General features: G+C 37.0%; 1 protein-coding gene across 1 annotated transcript in view; it reads right to left on the reverse strand.

Moving 5' to 3' along the window:
• Nucleotides 1–18,764, reverse strand: part of LOC143040986 (NFX1-type zinc finger-containing protein 1-like) — an 87,708-nt gene that overhangs the window by 54,374 nt on the left and 14,570 nt on the right. The window contains exons 2-5 of the mRNA XM_076212452.1: nucleotides 8,908–11,615; nucleotides 1,021–1,104; nucleotides 822–924; nucleotides 532–700 (exon numbers count right to left, since the gene is read on the reverse strand). Of these exons, the coding sequence (XP_076068567.1) occupies nucleotides 532–700; nucleotides 822–924; nucleotides 1,021–1,104; nucleotides 8,908–11,581 (3,030 nt within the window). The 5' untranslated portion in view covers nucleotides 11,582–11,615. The remainder of the gene's footprint in view (nucleotides 1–531; nucleotides 701–821; nucleotides 925–1,020; nucleotides 1,105–8,907; nucleotides 11,616–18,764) is intronic.

Here is an 18,764-nt window from a genome sequence, read left to right on the forward strand (position 1 = left end):
CAGATGACAGTAAAAGGGAAGAGATAGGTAATATGTCCGTGAGAAGAAAGATGGATGTGTTGGCTTTAAGTGAAACTAAGTTGAGAGGGAAGGGCAAGTGTAAGTTTGGGAGTGTAAGTGGGAGGTTCTCAGGAGTGAAGAGAGGGCGAGGGAGAGAAGGGGTGGTTATACTAGTAAGTGAAGAGATAGGTAAATGTGTAGTGGTTTAGAAGGAGGTTTCCTCAAGGATAATGTGGATGAAGGTGAAACTGGGAAAGGAGAGGTGGGTTTTTGTAAGTGCATATGGGCCTGGTAGTGAGAAGAGTGTAGAAGAAAAGGAGGCTTTTTGGATAGATTTAAATGAGTGCATAGAGGGATTAGGGAGAAATGTCAATGTAATAGCACTGAGAGACCTTAATGCTAGGGTGTGATATACAATGGTAAGAAAATCCCAGCAATGTTTAATATCCCCTTTCTGCCTAGCCAATAGGCTTTTTTCCTTTACAAGAGAGGTTTCCTAATTAATAATAAAGTCAAAGTAGAAAGACTCACAGTTTTCTCTGGATACTGATGAGTAACAAAGAATACATTCTTTTCAAGTCCCATGACATCTGGATAGTCATGAACAGATGGGTCATCCTGAAGGCTTGGGTAGATGCTTGGTACTAAGAGCTCAGAAATTGTGGGTCGCATGCGATGTTGAGAGGCCAGTGTCTCGTACCTGCAACAAAAATACATTTTATACACATGGAAAGAAAAAAAAAAAAAGAAAAAAAAAAAAAAAGTCATGTATAAATAAGACCAATATTTCAATAATGATTGTGCAATTTTTTAATTCTTACTGAACATTGTTGTTTATCATCCGCTCAAAGAGTGATGTCTCAAGTCCATACTTAGTGGCCAATTCAAAGGCATTTGTACTAGGACGTAGCTGCTGATGATCACCTGAATATAAAAGTCATTACATTTATTTGATGTACACAGTACAAGGATTTCCAATTTTTCTCAGTTTAGAAAATTTAATTCATAAACTTGTCTTACCTATCATGATCAAATGTTGGCAACTTGGAGAAATTGCTGCCATCACATGTGCCTCCAATATCTCAGCTGCTTCTTCTACAATAACTTTAAGAATACATTAACTTTGCATCTTCATATTTGAAAGTTAAAAACATAAATTCAGACATGTCTGAACAACACCAAAGACATTTTGCTAGCACATATCCAAATTCAATAGGTTTTCAACCATTACCAACACTTTTGTGTTTCACAATTTAGCAGATTTAAATTTTACTATGTGGTAGATACAAGTCAAACATTTCATATACCACATGAGGCAGCTGTTCTACTAGTACCATGTACCCCAAATACTACCTGCTGCATGGTTGGACTGTGAACAACAAAACTGGCTCCCGCACTGTTGACCCGCCAGTGAGGAGGGTGTGTTGGACACCCAGATGGAGGAAAAAGAAAACCATCAAAAGGGGAGATGGGTAGATAAACTAAGTCAATGGCCATCCAACCCCATTATAGGTCACTAACCCACATATTTACCATGCTAGGCAGAGTCCTGGATGCTGAGTGTGTGTGTGTGTGGGGGGGGGAATCTGTCACTCAGATATTTTTACATGTCTACACTTTTATCACCTCCAGAGCATTCCCCATGTGAAACAAAGCACAAGTGTGTTTTCCACTGTACAAAACAATTCTGGAACTCTTGCAAAGATATGCAATTTAACAGTCATTTTCTTCTTAACCTTTTCACATTTGCACATTTTTCTTTGACGACTTTCTTCGTTTGGAGAAAGAAGAAGAAGAAGAACAAAGAGAGAAAGAGAGAGAGAGAGAGAGAGAGAGAGAGAGAGAGAGAGAGAGAGAGAGAGAGAGAGAGAGAGAGAGAGAGAGAGAGAGACTGTCTCACACTCACTGCACATTGTGATGAAATCACCACTCTCCACTTTGCCACAGGTGGGCATTTCAGTCTCGCAAATGTTTCAGAGCTGATAAGTATAAAGTGGACAATTCCTCTCACATTGAAGAAATAAATCAACATCATCTTGACATTGGAGTTCATTTGACACCCTTTTTTGGGTCATGGCAACATTGAATGTTTCCATTGACTTGACTGCCATTTTATTTCCAGGTTGTAGCTGTAGCACCAGCTTTCTTCACCAGTGTTGACCTTCAAAAAAGTTCTGGATCAGCTTCCAACTTTTCAGTTCTTCCCATACATTCATTTGTGGCAACTTTTGATGATCTGTGAACAAGCAAGGCACCAATTTCATTGCAACACTTTTCATCCTCAATTCCTCAATCAAAATACATTGACAGGAGCTCCAGGACACACCAGTTAAATCAAGTTCTTCAATTGTTTGGTGACAGTCCTCAGATCAGTTAATGAATTTTCTTACTATTTTCATTCATTCAGGAGGTTGATGCTTACCCTGAAGGAGACTGGTCTTCCAGCGATAACCATTCCTTGAGCGTTCAAACCACTCATAACCTTGTGTTTTGGCCATGGCAGTATCTATGTAAGCTGTTTAAAGCCTGACAACTGTTTTGGCTGCAGTTTTCTCCAGCAAATAACAGAATTTCATTGCATCACACTTCCTTTCCTCCATTGTACAAAAGAGACAAAATGATGCAAAACACTTCAAAACAATGGCAATTCACGTGCAATACATCTTCCCATGATGAGACCAGTGAGCAGACTGCTGCCTAATGGTCATCTCGTATTGCATCTAGCAGCAGAAGCCTGAACTATTATGGGTTTGTCCCACACAATACTCTTATGGTTACTTTTGGGCATCTCCTCATATATTTATGGGTACCATACTGGACACATGGTGGATATGGGTCAACAACCTGTCCCCGTCAAAATCAGCAAGCAAACCAGCTGTGCAAGTGCTGCATGTTGCAAACAAGGTTTTATATATATATATATATATACATATATATGTACAACACTGAATGGGTCCCAGTGAACAGAGATGCATTTTTATCAACCACAATACACTTTAATTCTAAGCCATCAACATCATTTTCCGTGGAGGCTAACATGTAGAAATTGAAATGTGGTATGGCCAAGGACTCGAACCAGGCTATCATGTGACATGTGCTTTAGTGACTTACTGATTCCACCATCAAGGCTCAACTTATATCTCTCTTGATGGCACAATCAGTAAGTCACTAAAGCACTTGTCATGTGATAGCTTTGGCTATACCACATTTCAATTTCTGCATGTTAGCCTCCATGGATCTCCCGATGTTGATGGCTTAGAATTAAAGTGTATTGTGGTAGATATATATATATATATATATATATATATATATATATGTATGTATGTATATATATATGTATGTATATATATATATGTATATATGTATGTGGGTAAAAGTAAGGTGATGAGATGTACAAGGGGTGAAAGTGGCAGTAATCTGGAAGTGAGCATTAAGGGAGAGCAACTGGAGGAAGTGGATAGTTTTAGATACTTGGGTGCAAATGTGGCAGGAAAAGGTGGAGTGAAGGTGGAGGTAGAATGTAGATTGAGAGAAGCGAGTAAATGCCTTGGTGGATTAAAAAGTGTAATGAGGAATAGAAATTTGGGAATGGATGCTAAGAGGAGACTGTATGAAGGAGTAACTGTGCCAACAGCACTCTATGGGGCAGAAACATGGAACATAAGAGAGGAAGAGAGAAGGAGCTTGAATGTGTTTGAGATGAAATGTCTGAGAAGTATGATGGGGGTTACTAGGCTAGATAGAGTGAGAAATGAGGAGGTGAGGAGGAGAACAGGGGTGGAAAGGGAGTTGGGAGATAGGGTTGATGAAAGAGTATTAGGATGGTTTGGACACATGGAAAGAATGAGTGAAGAAAGACTAGTAAAGGAGGTATGGAAGGCAGATGTGGAGGGAGTGAACATGAGGGGACGTCCTAGGATGAGATGGATGGATGAGATGAAGGGGGCTTTGGGGAAGAGGGGAATGTCTGTTGAGGAAGGACAGGAGAGGACAAAAGACAGGGGTGAATGGAGAATGGTTGTATATGGAAGATGTTGTGATGCATGAGGTGGAATGGATGGGGGGTGAGGTAGTGTGTGTGAGCAAAATTTTGACGCAGCCCAAAGGGATTTCTCCCCGTCCTCTCCTTTATATAGGGGGACGGAGAGGGGGGGTCGCCGATTTAATGAAGCGGCCTTGCTGTGGATGTGCTGTGTCTTGCGACACTGCTTCTGACCCAGGGCAGTGGACAGGGTGCAGGGATGACCCGTCATCCAGGAGGTGCTAAGATGGGAGGGAGGGTGGAGGGGTGTGGAGTGTTTTCAGGGATGGAATGGGTGGGAATGATTTTATGCCTTTTCCTTTTTGGCTATCTCCCTAGTAAGGGGGAAAAAGCTTTGGTATGTGTGTGTATGTATGTACGTGTGTATGTATGTATGTATGTATATATATATATGAAGGGGAAGGTAGTTGCAGTGGGAAGTTGGATGGATGTTAGGAAAAATGTCTGAAAAAAGGAGGTAAAGTGATGGTGGACTGGCTGATGAGGTTATTTAATGTTTGTTTAAGAGAGGTTAGACTGCTGAAGGACTGGAGGAGTGCCTATATAGTTTCACTTTACGAGGGAAAAGGGGACAAGTGTAAGTGTAGTAATTTCAGAGGGATAAGCTTGATAAGTGTAGTTGGGAAGGCTTACGGGCCTTGATTGAGAGGATTAGGAGAGGAAAAGAGGGAGTAATTGGTTAGGAACTGTGTGAGTCATTAGAGCAAAGAAGAAAGAGAGGAGACTTGATAACTATTTATAGAATCATGTAAGGCATGGAAATTATTGATAGAGAGGATCTAATAAAATGGGATGGTAGAGATACAAGAGGACACAGAAAGAAAATACAAAAAGACAATTATAGAAAAGACCTGAAAAAGAACAGCTTTCCCTGCAGGATAATAGACGTTTGGAACAAGTTAGATGAGAATGTGGTGTGTGCAAAAACAATACACAAATTTAAAAAGTCTAGATAAAATGAAATATAGAGATGGGAACCCACGAGCATAGCTCCCCTTCCCATAAAATACAAATAGGTAAATACACACACACATACATTAATACACAAATATGAAAGTGAGGAAATGGGTCATAACAGAGAAAAACAAAAGGGAAACACAAAATACAATGGAAGTAGCAGAAAATTAAGAGTGTCTTACACAAATTTAGATGGATTAACAACAGGATTGAATGAACTGAATGATTATCTGAAGGAAAAAGAACCGGACATAATGGGAATTGTAGAGACAAAATTAAAAAGTCCACTACCACCAGTGTAGGACATGATGCATATAATTATTGGATTAGAAACAGAGAGACAAAACAAGGGGGTGGAGTTATGTTCCTGACTAAGAAGGATATAAATGTGAGGAATGTCACATTTGGAAAGAATAGAGTAGAGATGATTATGATGGAAGTGGAAGACAGAGATAGGAAGAGCAGAAAGTTTGTAATAAATTATGTGCCTCCAAAAATGGCCTCGTGTGAAGAGAATGAACATAAAAGTATGTTAGAAGACACAAGGATAACATTAAATAATATAATGGAAGATGGAGGAAGAATAGTTATAATGGGCGATTTTAACTGCAAAGAAGTCTGCTGGGAAGAGATGACAGTAAAGGGTGGAGACGACTCATGGGGAAATGTTCTACTTGAGATGATTATTGACCATACAATGACACAATGGATTCAAGAGAACACTAGGTATAGAAATGAAGAAGAACCATTGAGACTGGACCTAATAATCACATCAGAACCTGAAATAGTGGAAAGGATTGAATATAAGACACCAATAAGTAAAAGTGACATATTGATTAAACTGGAACTAAACGAGGAAAAATACATGAAAAGAAATGAACAATATAAGAAAAGGAAGATTGATGTATGAAAGAACAAATTTTGATAAAATAAGAGAATTCTTTCAAAAAGAAAACTGGGAAAGAATATACAAAGAGGAAACATCAGTGGAAGAGAAATGGAATATTTATAAAAAGAAAAAAAAAAAAAAAAAAAAAAAAAAAAAAAAAAATGGGGAGTGGAAAAGTATGTCCCAAGACAAAAGCAAGAAAAGGAATATGTAAAGTGCTGGTACAACAAAAGTTGTAGGGAGTTAAAAGACAAAAGAGACAAAGATTGGACAAAATGGAAAAAAGACAAAAGACCTGAAAAATGGAAAATATATATACCTATTATAGAAATGAATGTGTACAAGTGTGCAGAGAAGAAAAGAGAAAATATGAAAAAGACATAGAAAAATGTAAAGATCAACCAAAACTATTTTACAGATTTGTAAACAAACTGAAAAACAAACAAGAATTAGAGAAATATGACAAGGGGGAGTTGAATACACAGAGGAAATAGAAATGGCAGAAATTATGAACAAGCATTTTAAATCTGTGTTTACAAGGGAGAACATACAACCTGGAGATATTGAAAGGGAAGAGAAAGTCCCCCCTATGAAAGAAATAGAAGTAACAAGGAATGAAATAATGAAACACTTGAGTAATCTTGATGTCTAAAAATTGCATGGGCCAGATGAAATAGCAAACTGGATTTTGAAAGAATGCAGGAATGAACTGGCAGACAAAATACATAGTATAATAAACAGTTCCTTGAAAAAAGGAAAAGTTCCAAAAGATTGGAAAAAAGCAAATATAGTACCTACCGGTATATATAAAGGGGGAAATAAAGAAGACCCTAACAACTATAGACCAGTCTCTCTAACAAGTACAACAGCAAAAATTTGTGAAAGAATTATCAAAAGTAGATGGGTAAAGTATTTAGAAAAAACAATGTGCTAAATCCAAGGCAATTTGGATTCAGACAAGGATGATCATGCATCACAAACTTAATGTGTTTCTATTCAAGGCTAGATGTAATACAAGAAAGAGATAGATGGGCGGACTGTGGATTTTTAGACCTAAAAAAAGCTTTTGACAAAGTACCATATAAGAAGTTGCTTAAGAAATTAGAAACTGAAGGAGGAATACAGGGCAAACTGCTTAAATGGATGGAAGACTTTTTTGCAAGAAAGAAAAATGAGAGTAGTGATAAGAGACAAACACTCAAATTGGGATGAAGTAATAAGTGGTGTTCCACAAGGAACAGTTCTGGCCCCAGTAATGTTTGCTATATATATTAATGGTATGGATGAAGGAACTGAAAGTTATATGAGCTTGTTTGCAGATGATGCAAAACTTTTGAAAAAAGTGAACACTGAAGAAGATTGCGAGTCACTGCAGAGTGATCTAATAAAGTATGGGAGTGGAGTAGGAAGTGGGAGATGGAGTTCAATACTAAGAAGTGTAGTATAATGGAATTTGGAAGAAGCAAAAAAGAATAGTAGGATCATATAAATTGGGAGAAGAAGGAATAAAAAAAAAAGTAGAAAATGAGAAGGACCTGGATGTCATTATTATGAATGTCACCTGAGAAACATATGAACAAGATTTTTGGAGTAACTTATAATTTAATAAGAACAATCAAAGTGGCATTTACATACCTGGATGAAGAAATGGTGAAGAAAATACTAATCACTTTGATAAGACCAAGATTGGAATATGCAGCAACAATGTGGTCACCAAGTACAAAAAAATGTATAACAAAACTTGAAAGAATACAAAGAACAATTACAAAATTGGCACCAACACTCTCAAAACTATCATATGAAGAGAGACTAGCAAAACTTGAGCTACAGACACTAGAGCAAAGAAGAGAGGAGATTTGATAACTATAGAATCATGAAAGGCATAGAAACTATTGATAGAGAGGATCTAATAAAATGGGATGATAGAAATACAAGAGGACACAGAAAGAAAATCAAGAAAGACAGTTATATAAGAGATCTAAAAAAGAACAGCTTTCCCCACAGAGTAATAGACATTTGGAACAAGTTAGATGAGAATGTGGTGTGTGCAAAAACAATACATGAATCTAAAAAGTTTAGATCAAATGAGATATGAAGATGGGACACCACGAGCATAGCTCCCCTTCCCGTAACATACAACTAGGTACAACCAGGTAAATACACACAACATAAACACATGCAGATACCTTACTTTCATGCCTTTCCAAAATATCTTAATTATTTAAGGTGTGTAACAATTTATTCCTACTACTTTTGATGTATTTTGACTGAAGATGGAATACATGAAAGATCTTACTGTAATTTTATTATTTCTCCTGTCTTTTTTTTTTTTTTTTTTTTTTTTTTTTTTTTTTTTTTTTTTTTTTTTTTTTTTTATTTTTTTTTTTTTTTTTTTTTATTTTTTTTTTTTAGTATTACAATAAAGAAAAGTGGCTAGAATACACATTAATAATCCTGGCATTTGTAACACAGCCCTTCTCAAAGAACAGTCTGCAGTGTTAACTTGAATTAGCCTAGTTTAATGTGTGAAAGGAAATTCAAAGCTGTTGGATTAGTCTAGAGTAGTCTATAGGTATCACATGAGGACCACAATGGAAATAAGCTTACATGCTTTTTTGTGATATCCTCGGCATTTGTAATTGTTATTTTGAATTATGTGTTCTTTTCATTATCTGCACTTCATGTATATTAATTCAATGTTAAATAAATTATATTATTATTATAAAATCAAGTGATGTAAGTACATACATACATACATATACCAAGGCTTTTTTCCCCCTTACCAGGGGGGTAGCCAAAAAGGACAAGGCACAAAAACATTCCCACCCATTTCATCCCCGAAAACACTCCACACCCCTCCACCCTCCCTCCCATCTTAGCACCTCCTAGATGAGGGGTCATCCCTGCACCCTGTCCACTGCCCTGATGTAAGTAAAATTCATATAAAGACAGTGTACTTAAAGCAAAAATACTGCAGGCCATGTTCTAGTATATAGTGAAAAATGCAAAATACACTTACCAATTCTAGGTGCAAGAGCTTGTAAAATATGCCTATACTTTGCTGCTCCTGTTAACGTCATTCCAACAACATCAGCTTCCTTCATGATGTCCAGGTATCTTGCATCACTGATCTCCTTAAGAACACCATTATGGCTTTGTAATATTATCTCGTACTGCTTCTTCATTGCTAGAATTTTGGCATACAATCTTTTTATCCAGTGGCGATACAAACTCCACCTAGCAGTAAAATCAAGTTTCCAGATGTCTACATTGTCCATGTCTGTATTTTGATCACTGGCAATTTGGAGACCATAACGAAGAACTCTCAACCTTTTCCTTTTTACCACAAGAGACCAGAAGGTATCAGCATCAGAAGGGTTATTCTGAAGTTTTTCCTCAAGATGCTGGCAATTTCTCTCAAGTGTCTCTTCACAGGTTTCATATGCCACAATAGGTTTTCCCTTTGGAACTTCATAGTGCTCTTCTTCCATAAATATTTGTCTCTCTTCTTCTATGTCAGAAACAATGTCCCAAAAACCATCTTCAATCTCATTTTTCTCGAGGGTCTGAGGGTCTCCATTTAAACTGGATTTCCAACAAAGGTCTTCTTTTTGCAGTGAAAAATCAAACCCACTGAGAAGCCAATCACTTAGATTATTTTCTAACTGTGCATTAATACGCCAAGGGATAACATCAGAAAGTACATCAAGACTAACTATCCCTTTTAAATCTGTGCACATCTTCAGTCCACTATGACATGCACTGAGACAAGATTCAAATTGTCTTATATCTGCACACTTTCCATAATAAATATCATCAAAATTAAACCTTTTGAATTTACACACCCTACTGATTTGATATTTTTCAAGATTCTCACTCTTTGAACGCGAGCCAACACGTAAAAGTCTCTTGGTGAAAGATAGCATCCCCTCAAGGAACTGATCTAATGCATGATTGGTGTAGCAAACACAGAGAATAGGGCCCTTTCTTTGGTTTTGCCAGTGCTTATTGTAAAGAAGCACTTGGGCAATCTTAAGTCCAAGAAAAGTTTTGCCTGTCCCAGGAGGTCCCTGTATGATTGCCAATTCACGAGTTAATGCACTACGTAATGCATTGTGTTGTGACTCATCAAGTCCTAACTCTTCAGAGGATGGCCATTCCTTTCCTCTTACAATAACATCCTTTAAATGACTAAAGGGTCCTTTCCCATTTAAAACAGACATATCATATGTTGTATCTGGTTTTAAGTATTCTGGTTTTTTTATTTGTGATTCAACACATATGATATGCTTGTAGAAGGGGATCATACTTCCTTCCATTTCTTTCAAGGCAGCAAGGGTGTGTTTGTATGCTTCAAAGTATGACTTTGTTTCAGCTACAACAAATGAGGTATCATTATTTAAGAGACCTGCTTCATGTTCAAATTTTACTCCAAGTTGTCCTCTTCTAAGGTCGTCTCTGTATGTGTCAGTTATTGATGCACATAAAATGTTCTGAAAATTATCATTGCTAAAGCAGAGCAAGTTTCCAAACATCAATTGTTTGGAATTTTCAACCCTGAAATTCTTAGGAAGTTTCAATTGGATATAATGGAGAAGTTCTCCTTTCTTGTATCTTGATCCAACAATTCTTACATCTTCATATATCCTGACATCTCTGTTTTTCCAAGGAACTCTTTTTTTATATTTCTCCACTCCACTTCTGAGTGGACGCAAAAAATCCTCACGGAGTAGCCGAAAATGAGTATCTAAATAATGGTCACCATTTCTGAACTTTCCTTTGGTGATGTTTTTCCAAACTTGAGGTTTCACCAATCCTGAAATGTCATCACCCTTTGGCACTGTTGATAGCATACGAAAGTCCTCATTGGATTCACTTGTGATATTTTCATTCAAATTCAATTGCAACTTGTGTAACCATTTATGATTTTGTTTGTCAACTTCTTCTAGGATTTTGGAAAATTTTCTGCTCATCATTTCCCACCAAGAGCTATCATCAGATTTACCTAGAACTTCTATTATGACTATGCAACAACCAACCAAATCTGGCAGCATTTGACCTGCTAGGGTGGGCACTATAACCATGAATTTTTCTAAAATGGTGCTAAAATCCATGAAAAAGGTCTTAACGAGATCCTTGCGATTTCTTATTTGCAGGATTAATTTTTTTAATTTTTTGGAATAACTCAAAGAAAATATTTCTTGCAATAAATGAAACAAACTTTCCTTATGTAAATAACTTGATGCAAAGGAAGTAGTTTTTATGAACAAGGCAAACTGATCTGGTGTAACATCTTTCTCTTCCAAAAAAGTTGTTGAAATACCTTCCCTCAATTTCAAAACAACTACATTAGGTGACATTTGAAGTAAACCCTTATATTTCACTGTCCAGTCAGAATCTCTCTCTAAATTTGCATCTTGCATAACCAGTTCATTGTTTGTACCTACACTTGCAGAAAACGTTCTACAACTTTTAGATTTACTGGCATGTATGTGTGAGTCTTCTTGAAACCCAGTACTTCCTGTCAAGAGTGAGCTATTGTTATTCATACAAACTAGCTCATTTTTATTTGGTTGTTCATACATGCATTCTTTGCTTGTATATTTCTTTCTTTCCCCATCTGTAATGCCCGGGGTTACTTTCTTATTGCCACTGGTGATATGACTCTTTCTCTTCTTCTTTGGTTTAGCCATTTTTCTTCACTTGAAGAGTTCCAACCTGCCAATACTGTAAAAGAGAAATACCATAAAAAAGTGGCTATAAATAGTTAAGAGAACATACATGTTGACAGATCCACAATAAAAATATTTGAAATCATTTGTAATGTTTAAACAATAATCATGAAGGCTGAAGATTGTAACTCAATGACAATGAATACTGTAATCCCTCTGCTGTCCCTGGTCTTTCTTGCAGAAGACCTGCAGCCTTTAGGGAACTGGCAACAGCCTCCACACTAGACCATAAATAACTCAGGGATGATATACAGTATTGTGCCATTCTCTAGAGGTTGATAGTATGGGGCATTGTGTGTGGCAGACCAATCTGTGTTGGTACTGTTGCAATGAATGGTGTTCTGAATGCAGGCCAGTGTAGTTCTTGTCAGGTGTGAGAGTATTTTCTTTATGGGATTTATGTGTGGGGGTCATTGTTGGAGTATTGATTTTGGTCTGTCTTAAAGGATTTTTGTGATCTGAGCAAGTATTTTTGTGTGGGTATTTTGTGGGGTATATGTGGCAAGTTGTTTCAAGATCCTCAAGTATTTTTTTTCTCAATTTTTCTTTTTTTCATTCTGTTGGTGATACTTGTGAACTCTTGGATGATGGGTGGGTGGTGTTTAGGGTTCTTTGCATAGGATTTGTTACTGTCATTTTCATATGGTGTTCTATATGGAGGACTAATTTATTTTTAGATATCAAACTGTGGTTTTGGTACATCTGATATTACTTGTATTCAGAATGCTCCATTCTGTACTATGCAAGTTGTTTGTGTTCTTCTTGCTGATAGTTGGGAACCATGCTGTGGTGTAGTCGAGGGTGGCTATTATCATTTATGTACTTTAATATATGATTGTATGAATTATGAATACACGTGTATACATACAATACATTCAATACAAAAAAAATGCGAAGTACTGGAAGTGGGCAATAGTGGCAAAAGGCCATCCTTAACCTCTTCAATACGAGTCAAATTCTTGTGGGCAGCATTAACTGCCTGATGTACCATGATTCGATGATGTATCACAACATTCGCATTACAAAATATAGTTACAGCTGTATTACTAATTCCCTTTCACTCCAAATAGTATTAACCATATAAAATATGATCAAGCTTTCATAGAATATGGAGGTCACTCGACTTCAACTACAAAATAAAGTCACAACTCCAATGCTGGCATCCTTATATCTTGCACCTCATGATATATGTAGTCCCCATTGTATGTAAGGGGTTACCTTTTCCTTGGGAAGTGAACACATTACAAAAGCACAAGAGGTGAAAGACTTGGGAGAGTTGATAAAAGACAGCCTGTCACCTGACATACATATCAGTAGGTTTGTGGGAGAGCCATATGGGCTACTGCATATGATCAAGGTGGTGTTCCACTATATGATGAAGAGAAAATGAAAAACTCAAAACCCTGATTTGTCCAAATATGTGTCAGTAGTGTGGTCCCCACAGAGAATGATGGATATAAGCAAAACTGAGAGAATACTAAAGGCAGTGACCAAACTGGTCCTGAGCCTGGCAGAAAAACCACACAAGGAAAGACTGAAAGTAGTGGGTTTGCCAACTTTGAAAGACTGAAGAGAAAGAGGTGATATAATTACAGTATTTAGGTCACTAGAGGATATTGCATTGACAGAAGAGATCTCCTGGTTAAAGATGGGAGGGATTTAAGAGGTCATGGGAATAAATTGAGTAAATTTAGAAAGACCACACATTGAGAAGCTGTGAAGAAATAATTTTCCATATAGATGCATAAATGTGGAATAGCTTAGGCAATATATTCCAAGATCAAACAATGCATGAGTTCAAATCTAAATATGATAATTGGAAATCAAGGATATAGATTAAGTTGCAACTGTAAATGAATTAGAGTCCAGGTACATTAGAAAATTAGAGAAAGGACCAAACAACCATTGCTCCTTTTCTTTATATTACAATTAGGTAAATACACACTATATATACTGTATATACATGTATATATAAATTTGTGGCTCTTATGATTTGTTGTAGATGGTTTGTAATATGCAACTGTATGATATATGAATACACATGCACCATTATTTTCTTTTCTTCTAAAGCTAAAGAGGAGAAAGATTTGGGAGTGTTGATAAAAGACAACCTGTCACCTTACAGACATATCAGAAGGATTGTGGGAGAGACATACCAAACTACTGCAGATGATCAAGGTGTTATTTCACTATATGGACAGATGATAAAAACTTGTAGAAATCTTGGTCCATCCAAGACTGGAATATGTATCAATAGTATGGTCCCCACAGTGAAGGATAAAGTAGGACATGAGAGAATACAAAAGGAAATTATAAGACTGGTCCCATAAAAGGGAAGACTAATAGTACTGGGTCTGCCAACTTTGAAAGACTGAAGAGAAAGAGGTGATATGATTACAGTATTTGTCACTAAAGGGGATATATTGCATTGACAGGAAAGATCTCATTAAAGATGGGAAGGATTTAAGAGGTCATGGGTGTAAATCAAGAGACCACATGTGAAGAATTATAGTTTTCTATATAGATGCATAAATATGTGGAATAGCTTGGGTGATATAGCCAGCTCAAACAATCTAAGAGTTGAAATCTAAATACAATAATTGAAAATCAATGCTATAGACAAGTTGGAACTGTAGGCTACATAAATTCAAGTCTAGGCATGTTGAAAATGAAGAGAATAGGAGACAGTACCCAACAAGCTTTGCTCTTTTCTGTATACTACAATTTGGTATTATTCACATGCACACACACGTCGGATTGACAGCGAAGATTGGAACTCCGGAAAAAACGCAATTTTCGTGGATTTCAGCAACAAGGGAGTACCTGTGTTGTATTAGTAGGGAAGGGGAAAGCTTGTGGTGTAGTGGACAGGTGAAGAAAAAGGAGAAGGGAAGATTATTGAGGAATATGGAAGAAAATGAGGAAGGTGAGGAATGGGCCTTGGAGGTCAAAAGGGGTGTACCTAAACGAAAGGTGTGCAGATGACACAGAAGAGGTTGAACAGGTGAGCAAAAGTATTAAGAGTAGGAATATAGATAAGAGCAGCTCAATGGAAGGAGGAGATAATTACTTCTATGGATTTAATGAGGGAGGAAAAAATAAAAAAAGAATTAATTAAGCATGGGAGGTTAGGTTTAGCCAACTCGATCTAGTTACACAAAGAGTTGATAAACTGGAAGAACTAAAGAAGGAAAATCAAAACCTAACTAAAGAAATAGAAGAATTAAAAAGACAGTTAAGAGAATTAAAAGATGAGAATGAGGAATTAAAGAGGAATAATAAAGAGAATAAAGTCCATAGCAAAAGAGGTAACTGGTTGGAAAAAAGTCCAAGATAATAACAAAATTTAATTTAGAAATATAGTGAAACAACAGATGAAAGAACAAACTAAAGACACAGTTATTAAAGTGATGAGAAGGAGAATATAGTAAGAGACTTAGTGGATAAAAATAAATGTATAATTATATTAGGAATGGAAAAGAAGCATAATCCAAATAGGACTACAAGAGTAAAGAAGGAAAACGTAAACAATGTATTAAAAACAGTCCAAGAAGATGAACAAGAAATAGAGAAAGAAATTGAAGAAATATATGGACTGGGGAAATACAATATAAACAAGACCAGTCCAATTAAGGTTAAATTCAGGTCACAAATGACAGCAGAGAATGTCTTATCAAAAAACAGGGAAACTAGCAAAAAGTGATCAGTTTAAACAGGTGTGGATAAAAACAGAGGTGAATAAAGAGGAAAGAGAGGAAGAGAAAACAAAAAGAATCGAAGCTAAGGGAAAAAACGAGAACAGAACAGAGTCAAAGAGAAATTCTATTGGAGAGTAGTGGACATGAAAATGAGGAAATGGATCATAGTAGAGAAAAACTGAAGAGAAACAGAAATTTAAAAGTGTCTTTCACAAATATAGATGGCTTAATAACAGGCTTGAATGAACTGAATGATTACCTGAAGGAAAATGAACTGGCCACAATGGGAAATGTAGAGACAAAATTGAAAGGTCTATTACCAACCAACAGTGTAACATGGCACATATAACTATTGGATTACAGAGAAGTAAAACAAGGGGGTGGAGTTATGTTCCTGACTAAGAAGGATATAAATGTGAGGAATGTTACATATGGAAAGAATAGAGTGTGATTATGATGTAAATAGAGGACAGGGACAAGAAGGGCAAGAAGTTTGTGATGAATTATGTGTCTCCTAAAACGGCTTCGTAGGAAGAGAGATACACAAAAATATGTTAGAAGACACAAGGATAACACTAAGATAATGGAAGATGGAGGAAGAACAGTTATAATGAGTGAATTTAATTGTAAAGAAATCTGCTGAGAAGAGATGACAGTGAAAGGGGGAGATGACCTATGGGGAAATGTGCTACTTGATATAATTATAGAACATACAATGCCACAATAGATAAATTATTTGTCTCCTAAAACGGCTTCGTAGGAAGAGAGATAACACAAAAATATGTTAGAAGACACAAGGATAACACTAAGATAATGGAAGATGGAGGAAGAACAGTTATAATGAGTGAATTTAATTGTAAAGAAATCTGCTGAGAAGAGATGACAGTGAAAGGGGGAGACGACCTATGGGGAAATGTGCTACTTGATATGATTATAGAACATACAATGACACAATAGATACAAGAGATTACTGGGTATACAAATGAGGAAGAACCATCGAGACTGGACCTAATAATCACATCAGAACCTGAAATAGTGGACAAGATTGAATATAAGATACCACTAAGTAAAAGTGACCACATATAAGTTGAACTGGAAAAGAAGAAAAATACACGAGAAAAAAATTAACAATATAGAAAGGGAAGACTGATGTATGGATTTTTTTTATATAAAATAAAATAAAATAATTTTTTCAAAAAGCAGACTGTAAAGGAGTAGAAAAGTATGTTCCAAGACAAAAACAAGAAAAAATATATGTAAAATATTGGTACAACAAAAGATGTAGGGAGTTAAAAGACAAAAGAGATATAGCTTGAATAAAATTGAGGAAAGACAAAAGACCTGAAAAATGGAAAATGTACACTGGTTATAGAAATCAATATATACAAGAGGTAGTGGACCTTTCAATTTTGTCTATACAATTCCCATTATGTCCGGTTCTTTTTCCTTCAGGTAATCATTCAGTTCGTTCAAGCCTGTTATTAAGCCATCTATAATTGTGTAAGACACTTTTAATTTTCTGCTACTTCCATCGTGTTTTCTGTTTCCTTTTCCGTTTTTCTCTACTATGAACTGGTTTTTTTACTTTCATATCCACTACTCTCCAGTAGAACTTCTCTTTTTCTGACTCTGTTCTTTTTTTCTTCTTCTTTAGCTTCTAGTCTTTTTGTTTTTTCATCCTCTCTTTCCTCTTTATTCATTTCTCTTTTTATCCTTACCTGTTTATATTGATCAATGTTTGCTAGTTTTCCTGTTTTTTGCTATATTTGCTCTGTGAAGTCGTGCTTTCAAAGAGGTAAGACACAAACACTTAGCTGTACTTGCATCTAGGTCACAACTAATACACAAGACACTAGTAACAAGCTTTTGACTTGCTAAAGTCAACACATATCTAAATTGCCTGCCATCCACATTTTTCTTCTTTTAGCGCCACACATTAGTCTGTGTCTATACCATCTTTCCTGAAGGTGCTTTCTTTGCTTTTTTTTCATTATTATTTATACGTCTGATTTTCGTTTATGGGTTTACTGTCAAGTGCCCTCATCATGAAGACTAACTTCCAAGTTGTTTTTGTGAGGCATCTCGCTCATCGATGATGCCAACCATTTAAGCGGTGGATAAGCAGTGCTCCTGTGTGCTTCACCCTGATAGATTAGGAGAGTTTCAATGCCTGTTTTGAGAAGAGGATTGTTGGAAGGGTAGCTGGGATTCTCTCCCTGCAGGGTCACTCCCACTTATATTCATGTGAGAGTGTCCCTGTATGTAGGTAGGATAGTCCTGGACTCTCTTGGAGATAAGGATGTCATTCTACATGACCTACAAGAAAAGAATGCAGGTGTTGATTTGGTCAATGACTTCCGGCCTCTGTCATTGTCAAAGTTTCTTTTAAGTCTAAGTCAGATCTAGAGAAAGTTTTTCAGGTCAGACTTAAAATCAGTTTCATGTATGTGCCCCCATCACAGATCAGAGGTAAAGGGGCTTAGGGCATAATTCACAATCCTGTCCTCAGTCTAAGCTCTCTTGGTGTTCCAAGTGTACATCCAAAGGACATCGTTACAGGGAATGTATGGCTGTGAAGCTCAAGTGTCTTCTCTGTGGAGGAACCCACAGTGCCATCTCCAATTCCTGCAAGACTCACTGAAGCCAATTATTCCCATGGATAGACTAGATTTACGTGTTTTACCAGAACATCCAAAGCAGGACCTCACAAAGGACCAGCACCTTGTTAGAGATTGCCAGATATGGTCCTGATCTCATTTGCTTGACTTTGATGGGTGATCCAGCCCTCAACTCTCACTCCAAGATCAAGGTTTCAACACGTGGAGTTGGGGGTCTTGCTTTGCACTCGGGCATCTGTACTCTAGCCAGGAAGTCCCTTCAGGCAACAATACTTGATCACTTTCACTATGAGCAGATGCTCATGATCAAGTTGAGCACTAATCACAGTCTCATTCTCCTGTGTACTCTCTACCACCCTCCCTGTATCCCCTTCCTCCACTTTCTATTGCCAAGGTGATGTCATACAAAGTTCCAACCTTTTTCATTGGCAACTTCAACTGCAGACATGCTTATTGGAGCCCCGGCATGCACAGCAGCAGCTCAGTGAGTCAGCAAGTGCACTCTCTTACTGTACTTCACTGGCTAAAGTTCCTAGGTCCAGACTTTCCCACATTCATGGGTCATGGAGTGCAGGGTAAGCCTGACCTGGTGTTCTCTATCAGCCGAGCTTTCTTCCTCAACTCGACTATCTCACCCGGTACCCCCACCCTTTCCGACCACATACCCTTAATTCTTTGCATCTCCACCTCACCCATCCTTATCCCCAGTGAGCCTCGGTTACACTACAGTCAGGCCGACAGGGAAGGCTTCAAAAACACTCTTATGACATACACAAACATGAACAATGCTCCACATGCAGCAATAGAGTAGGAATGGCGCTCACTCAC

The sequence above is a fragment of the Oratosquilla oratoria genome, chromosome 2, assembly GCF_046742065.1.
Source record: "Oratosquilla oratoria isolate Oo_2021 chromosome 2, ASM4674206v1, whole genome shotgun sequence".
Classification (NCBI taxonomy): Eukaryota; Metazoa; Arthropoda; class Malacostraca; order Stomatopoda; family Squillidae; genus Oratosquilla; species Oratosquilla oratoria.